Here is a 16,966-nt window from a genome sequence, read left to right on the forward strand (position 1 = left end):
GATAATGAAAACACAACGGTTCAAAATCTGTGGGACACAACAAAGGCAGTCCTGAGAGGAAAATATATAGCGGTGCAAGCCTTTCTCAAGAAACAAGAAAGGTCTCAAATAAAATATTTATTTAAATTCACAAGTACCAAACTCTCACTCTGTTCTGCACCCCCATGAAATGCTCAGCACGGGGAGCTCCAGTGACTTCAAAAGGAGCTCTGTGGGGGTGAGAAGACAGATGAGAACTTGGCCAAAATGTGTACGAACTGGATTATAATTAAGAATTTTACACTCCAAAGATCAGCATGAGCTACCTCTTATGATTCTACAATCTAAATGATGAGCTTTGTAAGTTTCAGAGACTGTATATACTCTGGAAGGTATTATCTACATAATCCAAATCTTTAAACCCATATGATAGGGCCACCACTGGCAAAGAAATCAAATCACGAGTTTAATTCAAATGTAACTAAAGGGAATTTCACTTAATTCTTTAAACCACTGAATCTCCTAGTAGTGATCTTTCCCATAAAGATTACATTTCAAGGCCCCCTACCTACCCCCTAATTTTTACTTTTGCTAGAAAAAAATCCCAATTCTAACTCTATCCCCCGTGGTTAGCTTAAACCTGAGATTAAACTCATTTATTTATTCCCTGTCCATACGGCTGAAGAACACCCAACCTCATTCTATCCAATATCACAGATCTCACCACCCTGAAATCTGATAAGGACTCCCTGATGTACTCATTTTCTCACCCTCTGAAATGGCTACTTGAAACCTTCTCTCTACTCAAATATCCTCCACCCCCTATCCAGGTGATAAGGTGATAATACTGTCTCATACATCACTGAGAAATTAGAAATTCAACAGAAATGCCCTTATCTTCTTAGCACCGAGTTCAATAACCTACACATATCTGTACTCCTATTCTTCACAGTCCCCCTCATGGTATTACAATGGTTGAACTGTCCCTAACAAAAGCCAAACTTAGAAGAACTTTACTTCGAAGCACTTCCCAAATTTCTATCTCCAGCCACCTCTACTTCCACATTCAAGTTCAAAAACCTTATGCTGGCCTACAAAGCCCTAACAGACCCAGCCATGCCAGTGTCTCTGTGCTCCCATCAAATCCTCTTCCCCAGACTGACCACCCCTAACTCATGACTTCCCGTAAATACAACTTTGTCCTTTCTGTCCTTCAAACAGGTTGGGCCAAGGCAGGAACTAGGATGAGGTAAGAGAGGTACCACGGGCACAAAATTTAGAGAAGTACTCACTCTCAGATTTGAATACTTTCTTCAACTTTGTACCTCAAGTGCCTCACCCAACTGGGTTCATTCCCGTTTTAGAGCCAGTGGGCACACACCTTGTCCCACTGTACAGAAGGTTCATTACCCAGATCTTTGCAAAGTTGACTCCCCTGCTGTTCAGGCCTCCACTTAGCCATAACCTACCAAGAGAGGCTATCCCTAACCTCCAATCATCTTTATGTCTTCATAGTAGTTATTTCATCTGTTAACTTATTACTGTCTCTCTTCCTCCCATACAAATATAAGACCCATGAGAAGAGTAACCTCTGTGTCCTATTCATTACTGTCTCCCTAGTGCCTAGAGCAAAGCACCTAGCATAAAGTCAGCACGCAGTAATTATTTGCTATACACATGGAATGAACAGTGTAACTAAACACCATTTCAATTCACTTTGGGCCCTGAGAGAGTCTTCTGACCCCTTTCTCCTCCAGGAGCCTCATTTTTTAAAAGACTGATTGAAAAAAATCCACATCCATTTAATCTTTTAACCTCTAGAACTACTTCTGTTCTGGTCTCCATTCCACTGCACACATCCCTTGCCTACTACCTCTTAAATATTCTCACTCATGAGACACAAGTATGTTCAATTTTCCCAACTCTGAGTGAGGCAAGGGAATGACTAGAGTGGCTATTGGAAATGATGACCAACCATGGCACCTCTGAGCAGCTTCCTCATTTGCAGAGGTACAGGGAGAGTTAAGACTGGCCCTATGATTGATCACTTCCCTGTCTCATATTTAATTGGTTGTATTTTTATTCTAGGACAGGTGTGACAAACACATGGCTAAACATCAATGTTACCACTCCACCCACCAGTGCTCCAGAGGAACTTAATCATTTACTTTGTTCAGGAACAGAAGAATTTAGATGCTTTGATGATGCTAATGATGAGGGCCTCTTATCTCAGAAGATAAACTATAAAAATAAAACCGAGATAACATAAAGAACATTCTGTAAAATAAAAGCACACAAATATTTCACCATTCAGGAATCTGAAGAATGAGACAATCAATAACGATCAAGTTTTCAGGTAACTGAGGTATTAAACAGTGCAAGAACGAGGACATTCTTTTCTTGGAGCCACTCAGAATAGAAATATTTCCAGTTACACACTTCCCTGCTGTCTTCAACCAAGTACACCCAGCTTCACCGAACCTTTCTCTATGTGAATGAAGATTATTACAGTTCACCGTGAGGGAGCCAGGGGGTGAAAATCTTCAGCAAGTCTGGATGGCTGGTGGTGATCATGAGGAGGAGGAGGGTGGCTAAACTTTGCCAATGTTCACTCTGGGCTAGTAAGCATACTGCAGCAACTCACAGAAACTCCTAAGCCAGGGTTACTCTTAGTATCTCTATTTGACAAATGAGAATACTGAGGCATCAAGAGAACATCAAGAGAGTCGGCAGAACTTGCTCAAAAATAACAAAACTGTCACTGACCACCTAAATAAGTGACAGGACTAGAACAGGAATCAGGGCAGACTCATTCCAGTATCTAAGCACTAAAACACAACACTCCAACTGCTCCACAGAAAGGAGAAGAGAGGTTACTGGGCAGGTGAGGAAGGTGTCCTGATTAATAGCCATAAGACCCATTCAACTGCTGTTTGTGAGTGCATTATTGTGGGGGCAAGAGTGGAAGTAGAAGACCTGGTAAAAAGGGAAGGGGGGGCTCTAAGGGGGAAAAAACTCAGACTTCTGGTAAAAACAAACAAACAAAAAAACAAACAACATTTAGTACACAGGAGGGCCTTTAACAAACAGAGGGCTGACTAGGAGAGGAAGACGTATGGAAAGGAACCAAACTTTTGGCTGGGGACAGTACTATAATAATGAAAACACAAGCCCTGGCCAAGAGACTGACCACTGGTCTTCACATAAATTAAAATGTAAATGTCCTAACCAGTCAGAAAGTAAGTATCATACACACATGCAAATAGATTTTAAAAAATAGGACTCTGGAGCAAGAACCAACACAAAAGTAGGCACTGAACAGAAATGAGTACTTCTGTTATCGTTATGGATCAATTTACAAGGAATGTCACAGTGAAATCTTCTCCTTCTAAGCATTGTGATTATATAATCCCTACTATTTTCTTCCCTTTCTTGTGTGTAAAATATGTAAGAAAAAGAATTTTAAGTGTTTCTGGTAGTTACTAAATGTTAGAACCAGCCTTGTACTCCTTTCCATTTCACTGTAAACTTATTTTTACTCTTTGCAACCTTGTTCTATTTCAGCTACATGTATTTTAAAGACCTCTGGACACCAATCCTTCACTGTTCTTTATTTCCAAGGACCTTAGTACAATGCATTCGCAGCTGGGAAGGCTAGCATTAGGAGCTGCTGACACACATTCCAGGTGCTAAGCTCTGCTGTATTTTCATAAAGCCGTAGGAAACAAGAAAAAGCTTGCCAAGCCTCAAGAACATGGCAGCCTCTGCTTCCCTGCCTCTCTGTGCCCCACCCCCTCCACAGACCTATCTTAGTGAAGGTGAGAGCCACATTATGGTGGGCATATTTACAGCAGAATCACCACTGTTTTTTCTTCTGCGTATCTTCCCTTGGGAGCTCAAAACAGACTTATAGGATAAGATGAAAATAAAGCTTCAGCATTCATTTAATTGAAATAAATGTCTGGGAATCTTTGATTCAACCATATCGGATACCTTCTGGGGTTAATCCCTAAGCTCAGCCCCCAAAACAGGAAGAAAGAAAACTTGTAGATATTGCTATACCACTAGCGGGCTTTTCCAATTTAAGATTATCTTCCAGTATGTGAACTATTAATGACGATACATTCACAGCAAACACGCTTGCCCGCCAGTCGGTAAGCACTCAGCAGAAACCACAGCAGCCTAGGCAACTCCACTCTTACTATCTACCTAAGCACCAGTTGTGAAATGTCCCCTTTTTACTCTCCTATCAAAGTAGATGCTGCTTCTGCCGAAATACAGTGAGTATAAACAAGAAACCAAAAGGGGGGAAGCCTAGCTTGTTTATAACACCCAGCTGAAGTACCCACCATCCAGTTTGCAAACCACCACACCATTGCAACACAGACCAAGAGAAACTCAAGTCACTCTCTTCTTGAGTAAGTCTAACAGAAAACATTTACTTCATTTACTATACAGGAAACCTAAAAAATTTTACTTTCCCAATAAGCCTAATTTCAAACAGAAAAATATAACACTTTTTATATCAGAGGTTATATAAAGACTTCCCCAAAAAGTCTGATGAATCACAAATCCCAATTAGAAGGCAAATGTCAATGGTAGGAAGATCTGAGAGTGAGATACTGTAGACAAAAAAGGCTGCTGATTTTATAAAGAGTTTTTTTTTTTTTTTTCAGCTTCTAACTTCCCTATTTGAGTTCAAATATGTTGAATAAACGATGACTACAAAGCCACCATGGGCAGGACAGGAAGGAAAGGGCCACATATGCAAACACACAATAGGGAAAAATACTCTCCTTGTGTACACTGTGTTATCTGGCCACATTTAAGGAACAACTGTGAAAGCTCTAGATTTTATTATGTCCTAATTACACTGATAAACTGAATTAAGAAGGAATTTCCTATTCACCATACTGATCTCCTTTTTACATACTTGGAAGCTTAGTTTGTTGCTCTAAGTACTGAATGAGGACTGAAAAACAGTGCCAGTCCCATAAAATGCCTGTAACATGGAGAGAAATTAAACCTCCTGCTAACAGAGAACTTCTGTTACATATGCCCAGATTAAAAATAAGGGAACCCAATCTTTTGATTCAAATAGGATTAGACCAAGAAACAAAAAGGGATGTTTTAAAAGAGAAGGCATACAAGTAGAAAACTTCAGCAACTCAAAAAGCATAGTGTTCTTGGTATCTTTTGTAACTACCAGATCTCTCAAAGACAAAATCAAGGATGATATACCCTAAAAAATAGCAACTCAATGTGACAAAAACTCAGACACCATTATGACATAATGTTTTACAAGTTATAATCTATAGGTTAGACAAAAGGAAACAAACATGCTTAACTATATAACTTCAATTTCAAGAAATGTGCTTATTTAATCTCCAGACAGACCTTAAGTTAACAGGGGAAAAAAAATCATTTAAGTGAGGCAAAACTAACTCAGCACAAGAAATAGAGAATATACCTTAAAAATCAAGGGACCAATAAATAAATACATAAATAAATAAACAGTCAAGGGGCTATACCATTTCTCCAAGCCACTTTTGAAACTACAAGGTGGCACTGTTAATGTGACAGGCAAAGCAAGATAAACAAGCACAATTTCAGGCAAAACAAGACACAAGATCATCTTATTTAAAAGGGATGGACACTTACAGATTTTGTCGTCTAGAGGTAGAACAATGCTTTAAATTTCTAGGAGTTACTGGCGTTAACTGGCGTTAACTTGCTTGTCATCTCGTTTACGTTTGAAAGAAAAAGACTCTGGAATTCATATGAGTAAGTGCCAATTTAATGGGCCAATAGGGCCCATTATTGTTAAATACCACCGTTAAATACCAAATTGTTAAATACCATCCCCCTGGCCCTGCAGTCACAGGAGAAACTCTAAGTATTTCATTCCTGGTGTGATTATTTGAACTTTCCTCTGATACCTGAGCATTCCTTCATGACTAACAGAAAAAAGGCGGCTGGAGTCAGGATATAGTTGGAAAAAAGGAAAGAGAAAAACAACTTCACCTACACACATAATAAACCTATAACCTGACCAAATTATCAATCAAGCAAAGATAATTACTGATCATCTTACTGCCTCTAAAAAAATTTTTATCTTCAGAGTCATGACTCCATATTCAAAAACAGCATTTCCGGGCACCTGGGTGGCTCAGTGGGTTTAAAGCCTCTGCCTTCGGCTCAGGTCATGATCCCAGGGTCCTAGGATGGAGCACCGCATCGGGCTCTCTGCTCGGCAGGGAGCTTGCTTCCCCCTCTCTCTCTCTGCCTGCCTGCCTCTCTGCCTACTTATGATTTCTGTCAAATAAACAAATAAAAAAATCTTAAAAAAAAAAAAAAAAACAGCATTACCGTGCCATCTCTCTACTCACTATCCTTCACAGTGCTGCACTACCCCATGTGTCTCTGAAGTCACTCATATAATTCTGACCACCCAATTCCCAAGACAATGCTAATATAATAAAACTAGAGCATTTACACTAGCTACCACAACTGTTCTACTTACACACATGTGTGTGTGTGTTTGTGTGTGTGTTACGTATACATACATTCAGTTTATCCTCTCAACAACTCTGAGAGCTGGCATTTGCTAAGGAGTCTGGAGCAAGACAACCTAGGTTCTAGTCCTGGCTTTACTGCTTCTAGCTGGAACGTCGGTGCCTCTGTGACCATCATCCACAAAGTAACAACAGTAACACGAACTCATAGGGCTACTTTAAGTCTTAAATAAGCTGGTACATGTAAAGAACATAAAACTGCCTGGCTCATAAATGCTAATAAATATCAGCATTAATCATCATCTTCATATGACAGATAAAGAAACTGACACAAACTTGTTAAATAAATAACTTTTTTCAAAGTCACATAGCCAGTAGGTGGCAAAGCTGAGATCTAAACCCATAGTCTGGATCTGGAATTCAGGTTCTTAATCACTATGTTATACCGCCTCTAAGGGTGTCTTATCCCCTGTTTCAAACCAACAATGGCAGGTGCTAATGTCTATACTGGTGAAGAGAAATCCTTAAAAAACCATGCAGTTGCCACTACCAAAATACCAACACATTAAGCACCCAATGGAAACTACATTAAAACCAGAAAAAATGGGGCGCCTGGGTGGCTCAGTGGGTTAGCCTCCACCTTCGGCTCCGGTCATGATCCCAGGGTCCTTGGATCGAGCCACACATTGGGCTCTCTGCTCAGCAGGGAGCCTGCTTCCTCCTCTCTCTCTCTCTCTCTGCCTGCCCCTCTGCCTACTTGTGATCTCTGTCAAATAAATAAATAAAATCTTTTTTAAAAAATAAATAAATAAAACCAGAAAAGCCCAGAACCATCTCAAGCACACACAGGTGCTTGTGGAACCAACAGGGAATAAAGTTTCAGACCCAAAACTGCTCGAGACAGTCTGTTCCAAGCTGTGGTCGACATTTAGGCTCAGTGGGCATTCTGGCCAGTCTGAAAATTCAGAACAAATCCGTGCGGGAGAGTACAGGAGATCAGAACACAGTCCTCTGCCCACCCTGGCAGACTGCTTCTCCTGCCACATCAGCCACATGGGACGGCAGCAGGCTGTCCTTGTCACTTGCCACCACTTCTGAGAGAACCTTTTACTCAGAAAGACAAAGGCAATGAAATATCACCTTACCTTTTTAAAAATTTTTCCATTTGGTTGTACTTCATCTTCCTCATTTAAAATTTCACGTGTTCCCAAGAGTCTTTTGTCCTTAAATTTGTTTTTTGCATACATAAAAACTTTATCTAGTGTATCACATCCAGGGTATAATACTGAAGCCAAACCATCCAAACTGTTAATTGATCTGTATGCAGACTCGGGTTTTGAATTTACAGGTTTTGCTTTAATTTTGTTTGCTTTTTCTTGTCTTGTCTCAAACAAAAAATAGTATGGGATGTATGTTAAAACAGTATAAAGTGACATCAGAAAATGTATGAAATACAGAAGAATGGGATTGATCGTCTGTTTTAGCTTCATGGTAGATGGTTTTGAAGACACGTGGTTATTCATAAGTGCTCAAAAGAAGTGGAATTAACGGATTTCCAGAATCTAGAAGGAAGCGGGGGGAAAAAGGTATTAGTTCAAAATCATTTTAAAATAACTGTAAAGAAAAAAATCTTCATTTTAGATAGGCAAATGATATTTTTTTCCCCCAATCAAGCAGCAGCTGGTACTGGCCTCCAGCAAAGTCCAGTCCACTCCCGATATGGTCGGGTGAGTCTCTTACAACTATTAGCAACGGAAATTACCACAGAGAAGTTTCTACATCATTCTGTAAACAGGTGATTTATCCAACCTAACCCCAATTGTCCACAAACACTTCCAGTGGTGAGAAGAGAGTAAGCCAGAAGACTAGAATCAAGGCCAAAAATGTACCGATTTCCTGTTCATCCCTCAGGGATGGCAAGTGCTTTGCAGACACACCATTCTCCTCCCTCATGGCCCAGGCCGCCTGCTCAATAATCACTGCATTCTTTTCCAGTGGGCTCCACGCTCTCGCTCTAGGTGGCAACAAGCAACTGGTGTTGGCAAAAAACATAGAATTCACTTCCCAAAGTGGTATTTTTCAGTTTGGCAGGTTAAACTGTGAAGCAAGAAGGCAGTAAACTCTGACCATTTCTACTTTGCATTCATCAGATTTACTGACAATCTCCTATGTGTTAGATCCTGTTCTAAGTACAGGAACTACAACAGTGAATAACAGTCTCTGTCCCTTCCCTCTGGGAGCCTACAATTCACTGGGAGAAGAAGACGCACAAACGTACATATATAGGCACACCAAGTGATGGTAAATCCTCAGAGGAGAAGTGAACCCAGGAAAGGGAAACACAAAGTGAATGGGAGAGGCCAGAGAGGCTAGTAGTACAAGGGTGGTCCACAGGAATCTCTCCAGCCAGGGCTATCTGAGCAGAGACTTCCAAAAAGAGGGAGAGTGGGCCATGTGCCTTTCTGGGGATAACTGAACACTCCAGGCAGAGGAAACAGTCTCTGTGTGGTAGGTACATAATATCATTTTAAAAAAAAAAAAAAAAGGAAAGAAAGAAAGAAACCTACTAATTATTCCATCCAGCTCCAAATCCAGGGTTATGATTTCTAGCATTCTCATCTTCTACCCTCAACTCCATAGTGGAGAAGTTCTATTAAATTCACATGTGGCCGGGACGCCTGGGTGGCTCAGTTGGTTAAGCAGCTGCCTTCGGCTCAGGTCATGACCCCAGCGTCCTGGGATCGAGTCCCACATCGGGCTCCTTGCTTGGCGGGGAGCCTGCTTCTCCCTCTGCCTCTGCCTGTGCTCTCTCTCTCTCCCTCTCTCTCTCTGACAAATAAATAAAGAAAGAAAATATATTATTAAAAAAAAAAATTCACATGTGGCCAAGAAATGTGAGGAAACATGAGGAAGCTCTCTACTGCAGGCACAGCTGGCCAAGAATAATACCAGGCACCTGTTAGGTTATGAGAAGCTGAGGCAGGGACTAACTGCAGAGAAAGCGAAGCTCCGCACAGAGAAGACCAGAGGCAACAGCGCAGGCCAGGCCCCCACTCACAGAAAAGACAAGCTGCTGTCCGTGCCCCTGGCTTTGGAACAAAGGCACATAGGTTCTACACAGGCTGAAGCAGGCTGTAAGCACAGAGAGCCCCTCAGCAATCCCTAAGTGGACTGACTTCAGTTAGAACAGAGAACAGGGAAGCTCAAGCTTCATGGCATTACAGAAAACAATGGAGACTTCGGTGATGAGCAATTAAGATGAGGCTGGTAGTTCCAGGATAGCAACAAGGAAGAGTAGACCAAATAGAAGTTTAACAGAATCAGGGAGAAGAGAATTGAAGAAGAGCCCTTCCAGAGTCAGGGCGGCTCAAAAACTGGCCTCAAATAACCCCTACAGAGGCCATTTAACTGAATCACACCGTGGGGCAATTTATGACCAAGGGCTCTGTTTAACACAATAACGCAATCAGCTAGCTATCAGTGGAGAATAATTGCTGGGTGTGAACCAACAGAGACAGACTTAGCAGATTAACAAGATCAGAGAAAGAGACGTTCAAGAGTGCTACTAAAACCCGGGGGCCATCCCCTAAAGAGGGCCCTTCAAGGGAACTCTCAGTGTTCCCAAGGCAGTGCTCACTGAAGAGCAACATCAAAGGATGCACACTGGTTGAGGGTGGGGGGAGTGTAAAATGCCAGCCAAGTCACTAAAAAGACAAGCAAGCAACACAACAAGCCAGGGAAATGGGGAGGGGGCACTCAGCATTCAGAAATGCTATAAAAGATCTTAAATACGCAGTTTACAACAAAAAATTAAGAGGCCTGCAAACAGGGAATATCCAAACACAGGAAGAGAAAGCAGGCAGCAGAAATTGTCCTTGAGAGGGCCCAAATGTCAGACTCAAAGCAGCTATTAAAAACATGTTCAAAGAACTAAAGAAAATCATGCTTAAAAAATTAAAAGTCCAGGGGCGCCTGGGTGGCTCAGTGGGTTGAGGCCTCTGCCTCCGGCTCAGGTCGTGATCTCGGGGTCCTGGGATCAAGCCCCGCATCGGGCTCTCTGCTCCACGGGGAGCCTGCTTCCTCCTCTCTCTCTCTCTCTGCCTGCCTCTCTGCCTACTTGTGATCTCTGCCTGTCAAATGAATAAATAAAATCTTTAAAAAAAAAAAAAAATTAAAAGTCCGGGGCGCCTGTGTGGCTCAGTTGGTTAAGTGTCTGCCTTTGGCTCAGGTCATGAATCCCAGGGGTCCTGGGATCAAGGCAATCAGCTAAGAGAAAAGTTGAGATAATACTTTACTCCTAGGAATAAGGTGGCTAAAGTGTATGACAGAAGTCAACAGCTGGGATTTCCAGCTCCTGATTGCCCAGAGGGTGGCAGCAGCTGCTGCTCCTCCACTCCTCCCCAGTAACTGAAATCTTTAAATGCAGCGCCGTGGTTTCTGTTATCTGAACCCTGGAGAATAAAGCCACGAATCAGAGGAGTTGGTGTGAAAGAAGGCAAAAATGGTCTGGGTGCCTTCAACAGAGACAGAAAAATCTATCAGCAGTGGGATGGCCGGTGGAAAGGAGATGAATACAAGTCTTGAAAATGAGAAGTCTGAGATGCCGGTGAGTCATCCAAATATATAAACTGTGAAGATTAAGAGGGATCAGAGCTAGAAGCACACATTTTAGAACCATACTCAGATGAAGGATGAGAATGTAAGAAATCTCCAAAATCAAGTTCAAGAACAGAAAACTCTGGAAGGAAACCAAAGCCCAGACTGAACAAAAAAATCCCGGTGGCAAGACCAATAAAAGTGGAACCTGGAGAAGGCAGTACTGTGAACGCCAAGGGTTGGGACAAGGAGAGAGGGTTCAGAAGCATCAGATGCAGCCTGCATGTACCAGCCACATGCAGTGAAGACATTTCGTTGTTCCAAAAGCCTCTGAGAAGACTGCACCCTTTTCTAAAACAGGGTACAGAACAAACCTCTGGCCAACTGCATCCTATTAGCTGAAGCGGCTGTGGAAAATCTACAGAACTAGGAAATAGTCACAGTGCTCTATTATGTTGCCCATCTTACAGTATGAGCTTTCAGAAAGCAAACCTGAACAATTAAATCTGTTCATCACTTCGTTCGTGACTTCTAGGTTTACAGTTCATGTTAAGAAGGCCTCATCCATACCAGGGTTACACTAATGGTCTCCTGTATTTTTTCTAGTATTTGTATCATTTAGATCTTTAATCAATATGGAATTTATTTTTCTATACTGTGTAAGAAAGAAAGCTTTTTCTTCCGGATGAACTATCTGAACTGCTTATTAAATAAACCACCCTTTTCTTGATTAACCAAAATGTCATCTTCAACAGTAAGTCCTTGTTCACAACTGGATCTGTTTCTAGACATGATTCTGTTCCTTGGTTGGACCTGTCTACTGCTTTGTCGTGCCTCCAAATACAGTAGACTGACAGCAGTGCTTCTCAACTGTGATCCACAAGACCAATTATACCAGAATTACCTTTGCGAGTATTTAAATAGAAGACTCTTCAAACATGCCGTCCCCCCTTCCTTCCCTCCCCAATACCTATAAATTGAAAAACTCTAAATAGCAGACTCATTTTTTAAACAGCAACCATGTAAATTTTACATACACTGTTTGAGAACTTCTATTTTTAGTATCTAGTAAGACTCCCACTACGCATGTCCTTCAAAATTTTCTTATCAATTCTTACAGATTTATTCTTTTACATAAATTTTGAAGAGTTAACATCTGTCTGGTGAAACAAAGTGAAAATCAAAAGGAAACAAGATTCAGGGGAAAAAATACATAACAAAATATACAAACAGCTCCCATAAAATTAACAAACCACGCAACGCAGAGGAAAAAGAAAAATTTATATAGAGAAGCTCTATAAAAGAGAAAAAACACAGATTGTTAATCTAAATAGACAATATGTTCTCCTTAAACTCAGATTAAAATTAAAACGAAGCCGGGCACCTGGGTGGCTCAGTGGGTTAAGCCTCTGCCTTCGGCTCGGGTCATGATCTCAGGGTCCTAGGATCGAGTCCCGCATCGGGCTCTCTGCTAGGCGGGGAGCCTGGTTCCTCCTCTCTCTCTCTGCCTGCCTCTCTGCCTACTTGTGTTCTCTCTCTGTCAAATAAACAAATAAAATCTTTTAAAAAAATAAAAATAAATAAAAATAAGTAAAATGAAGCCTTACCAATTTCAACCAATAGTTCCACTACTAATGACTTAAAGACTAATATCCAAAGCGCATTAAGCCATCCTGCAGTACTTAAAACCCACACACAAACCCAAACTCAGAACTCTTAGAATTCTACAGAAAAGCAAGTGCATATTAAGTATGTATGAATAAGAACTCAATCATTCGTTTATTTCTCAACATTTATTGAACACAGAATTCATACCACGCTCTCTTGTGGATGACTGAGTCACAGTCATGAACAAAACACAAAAAGGACCATGAACAAATAACTAAATATCGTGAGGCAGAAACAACTATAGAGACATACATGCAGGCTAAACAAAATGAACAATATTGGTGGAGTGGTGGGGTGGAGAAGGCTGCTGCTTTAGGAAGGGTAAAAATGCATGTCACGGGGGCGCCTGGGTGGCTCAGTGGGTTAAGCCTCTGCCTTCGGTTCAGGTCCGTGATCTCAGGGTCCTGGGATCGAGCCCCACGTTGGGCTCTCTGCTCGGCAGGGAGCCTGCTTCCTCCTCTCTCTCTGCCTGCTTCTCTGCCTACTTGTGATCTCTGTCTGTCAAATAAATAAATAAAATCTTAAAAAAAAAAAAAATGCACGTCACGGGGCACCTGGGTTAAGTGTCTGTCTTTGGCAGGTCCCTGGCAACTTTGGGCAGGAAGGCAGCTCCCTCTCCCTCTGCTGCTCCCCCAGCTTGTGTTCTCTCTCAAATAAATAAAATCTGTAGAAGGAAGGAAAGGAGGGAGGGAGGGAGGGAGGGAGGGAGGGAGGGAGGGAAGGAAGGAAAAGGGGAGAGGAGAGGAAGAAGGGAGGGAGAGGGGAGGGGAGAAGAGGAGAGGAGGGGAAGGGAAGAGAGTAGGGGAGGAGGGGAGGGAGGGGAGGGAGGGGAGGAGGAGAGGGAGGGAGGGGAGGGAGGGGAGGAGGGGAGGGAGGGGAGGAGGGGAGGAGGGGAGGGAGGGGAGGAGGGGAGGAGGGGAGGGAGGGGAGGGAGGGGAGGAGGGGAGGAGGGGAGGGAGGGGAGGGAGGGGAGGAGGGGAAGAAGAGGAGAAGAGAGGAAAAGAGGAGAGGAAAGGAGAGGAGAAGAGGAGAGGGGAGGAGGGGAGGAGAAGGAGTGAAGGGAGGGAGAGGAGAAGAGAGAAGAAAGGAGAAAGGAGAAAAAGCCACATGGGTATCTGGGAGAAGGGAAATTCCAGGCTGAGCCCAGGAAGGATGGGGGACAGGGAAAGAGGAGGGCAAGGAGGGCAAAGAGGGCATGGTAGAAGAGTGGGGCCGGATCTCAAAGGGCCTGGGACCACTGCGAGACTGTACTGACCTGAGTGAAATCACCTATTACCATCAAAAGGCCAACTCTGGCTGCTGCAGGACCAAGGAGACCAACTGGGGGCCTTTGCAGGGATCAGATGTGGGATGACCAGGATGTAGACCAGAATGAAGATGAAGCAGTGAGAAGGGACCCTAATCTGACACTGTACTGAAGGTACAGCCCTAGGAAGAGTGAGAAAGAAAGGGGGGGGGGGGTGTCAAGGTGTTTGGCCTGAGATAATGAAACACCACTGAGTTGCATCACTAACTAACGAAAGGAAGACCGCAGGAGGAACAGATCTGAGCGAAGCACAGTTCAGTTTTGTTGAAAGCAACTCAGACAGTAATAGTATTTTCGGCCATGAGAGTGGCTGGCATGGCTAAGGGAGTGAGAAGTGCAAAGAGCAGGTTCTGGGGCAGATCAAAATTGAGAGGCCTGGGGCATGACAAAAAGCGTCAGTGTTCACAAGAAAACCAGATGGGTAGAATAAAAGGAGGAGGACACTGATCAGCTGTACACATTACCTAACAAGTCAGCAAAGATGAGGACTAAAATGTGAATCAAAGCCTCAGTAGAGGAGATTGCACACTCATCAGGATGGCTACTAACAAAAACAAACAAACAAACAAACAGAATCACAGTCCTGGCAAGGATGTGGAAGTAGAGAAACTGGAACACTTAAAATTCTGCTGTTGGGAATGTGGCATGGTGCGCAGCTACTGAAAACAATACGGGAATTCATCAAAAAATTAAAAATTAAAAACAGAATTACCATATGATCCAGCAAATGCACTTCTGGGTGTACTTCCAAAGGAATTAAAAGCAGGGGCTCAAATAGGTATTTGTATACCCAGCTTCATAGCAAAGTTATTCACAACAGCCAAAAGGTGGAAGCAACCCAAATGTCCACTGGTGGGTGAACACGTAAACAAAATGTTGATAGAGACATACGATGGACTGTTACTTAACCTTAAAAAGAAATGAAGTTCTGATAGTTCTGATACATATTACAACATATATGAATCTTGAAAACATGACACTAAATGAAATAAAGCAGACACAAAAGGACAAATAATATGTAATTCCACTTACAGGAGATGCATAAAGAAACTGGACTGGATTGCCAGGGACTGAGGGGAAGGAGAGCTGGCAAGATGTGTTTAATGTGTACAGAGTTTGGAAAAGCAGGAAAGTTCTGCAGATGGATGATGGTGATGGTCCACAACAATGTCTACTTAATGCCAATGAACTGTACACTTAAAGATGGTTACGCTGGCAAATTCTGTTACATGTATTTTATTACAATTAAAAAAAAGTGTGAGGGTCACTGCTGACCTCGAAAATAGCTATGGTAAGGATCAAAGCCCAACTGGAGTGTGCTTAGGAAAGGGGAAGAGCACTCTACAGAGGAACAGAGAAATGGATACTAGGACAAGACAAAGCAGATTCTTTTGTTTTCAGGATAAGAGATAGTGGGGCGCCTGTGTGGCTCAGTCAGTGAAGTCTGCCTTCAGCTCAGGTCATGATCCCAGGGTGCTGGGATCAAGCCCTGCATCGGGCTCCCTGCTCAGCAGGAAGCCTGCTTCTCCTTCTCCTGCTTCCCCTGCTTGTGTTCCCCTACACTCTGTCAAATAAATAAATAAATAAAATCTTTGCGGGGGGGGGGGGGGAGGGAGACAGAGAGAGATAGTTACAGCTTGTCTGCATACTGATGGCTATCACCCAGTAGAGGAAAGAAAAAGATTATACAGAAGAGAGGGTGAGACGCAGCACCCAAGTGAAGAGGATGGCTGTGCACAGGAACAGGGACACAGATGCATGTGGGTGGTACCAAGAGCCATTAGAAGATTCTTTTCTGAGTGCTTCTATTTTCTCAGAGTAATAGGAAGAAAAATCGCTGACTGAGAGAGGAAGAAAGGAAGGTATTAGAAAATTAAGTAGAAAGAAAGTATTAAACAGTCATCTAGGAGAACAGGAAACAGAGAAGGAGACAACAGAATCACTTGACAGCTCCTAAGGCCCACCTGAAGGTGGAGGCCTAGATGTTAAAGGGAAATTAAAGATCTGGTTGTGTGCTTCCCAACCAAGTTCAACTGATGGAGCACAAATGGGAACCAGGCAGAGAGCGGGTATTAACCAAGGAGAGGGTTTCACCAGGCAAGTACCAGAACGAAACATGGGGAAGGGGAGGAAAACAAGGGAATGAAGACTATTTCCATAACTGATCAGGGAGATTTAAGTTGAGGAAAGAAGGATGGCCCGTAAGGAGGGAAAGGATTTGTGAAAAGGAGTTAGGATCAATGATGCAATCAGATCATGTGTCGTGACAGAACTGCGGATGCTGAGGTACTAAGAGAGAGTAAAATGGAACCACAGGAGGTGATGGTTTGAGAAAAATGCTTGAAGCTGGTATGCAGAAGAAGGCATACAGTTACTGTTCACGGAGAGGTCCAGGTTGTAATGATGGAGGAATGGGTAGCAAAGGCAGACTGGAGTAGGACATCTTTTAGAGAAGTGTTGAGGGATGTCTGGGTGGTTCATTTGGTTAAGCAGCTGCCTTCAGCTCAGGTCATAATCTGAGGGTCCTAGAATGGAGTCCCCACATCAGGCTCCCTGCTCCACAGGGAGTCTGCCTCTCCCTCCCCTTCTGCCTGCCACTACCCCTGCTCATTCTCTCTCTCTGACAAATAATCAATCTTTTAAAAAATCTTAAAAAAAAAATTTAAAAAAAAATTTAAAAGTGTGGAGTCTTGAATGAAATCAAATAGGAAACAGAAATTAAGCAAGAGAATCTGTATGTTTCTCAGCTTGATACAAAACAGGGTTGGGGGGAAATCCTAATTTTTTTTTTTTAATTTTGTTTGTTACCATACAGCGCAATATTGGTTTCTGGAGTAGAATTCAGTGATTCATCACTTACATACAACAAACAGCCAGCACTCATCACAACCAATGTCCTCAA

At 42.6% G+C, this 16,966-nt stretch overlaps 1 protein-coding gene across 3 annotated transcripts in view; it reads right to left on the reverse strand.

Annotated features, from left to right (window-relative positions):
* The window catches only part of ACSL3 (acyl-CoA synthetase long chain family member 3), a 74,026-nt gene that overhangs the window by 25,248 nt on the left and 31,812 nt on the right, over nucleotides 1-16,966 (reverse strand). Inside the window, exons 1-2 of one of the 3 annotated variants that reach the window (XM_080798600.1) lie at nucleotides 8,384-8,465; nucleotides 7,640-8,056 (exon numbers count right to left, since the gene is read on the reverse strand). The exons of 1 other annotated variant lie outside the window; for it this stretch is intronic. In XM_080798600.1, coding sequence (XP_080654726.1) covers nucleotides 7,640-8,017 — 378 coding nt within the window. In that variant the 5' untranslated portion in view covers nucleotides 8,018-8,056; nucleotides 8,384-8,465. Of the gene's footprint in view, nucleotides 1-7,639; nucleotides 8,057-8,383; nucleotides 8,466-16,966 lie in introns of those variants that run through there. One more of the 3 variants, XM_080798601.1, reaches the window with a different exon arrangement.

The sequence above is a fragment of the Martes martes genome (genome assembly GCF_963455335.1).
Source record: "Martes martes genome assembly, chromosome: 3".
Classification (NCBI taxonomy): domain Eukaryota; kingdom Metazoa; phylum Chordata; class Mammalia; order Carnivora; family Mustelidae; genus Martes; species Martes martes.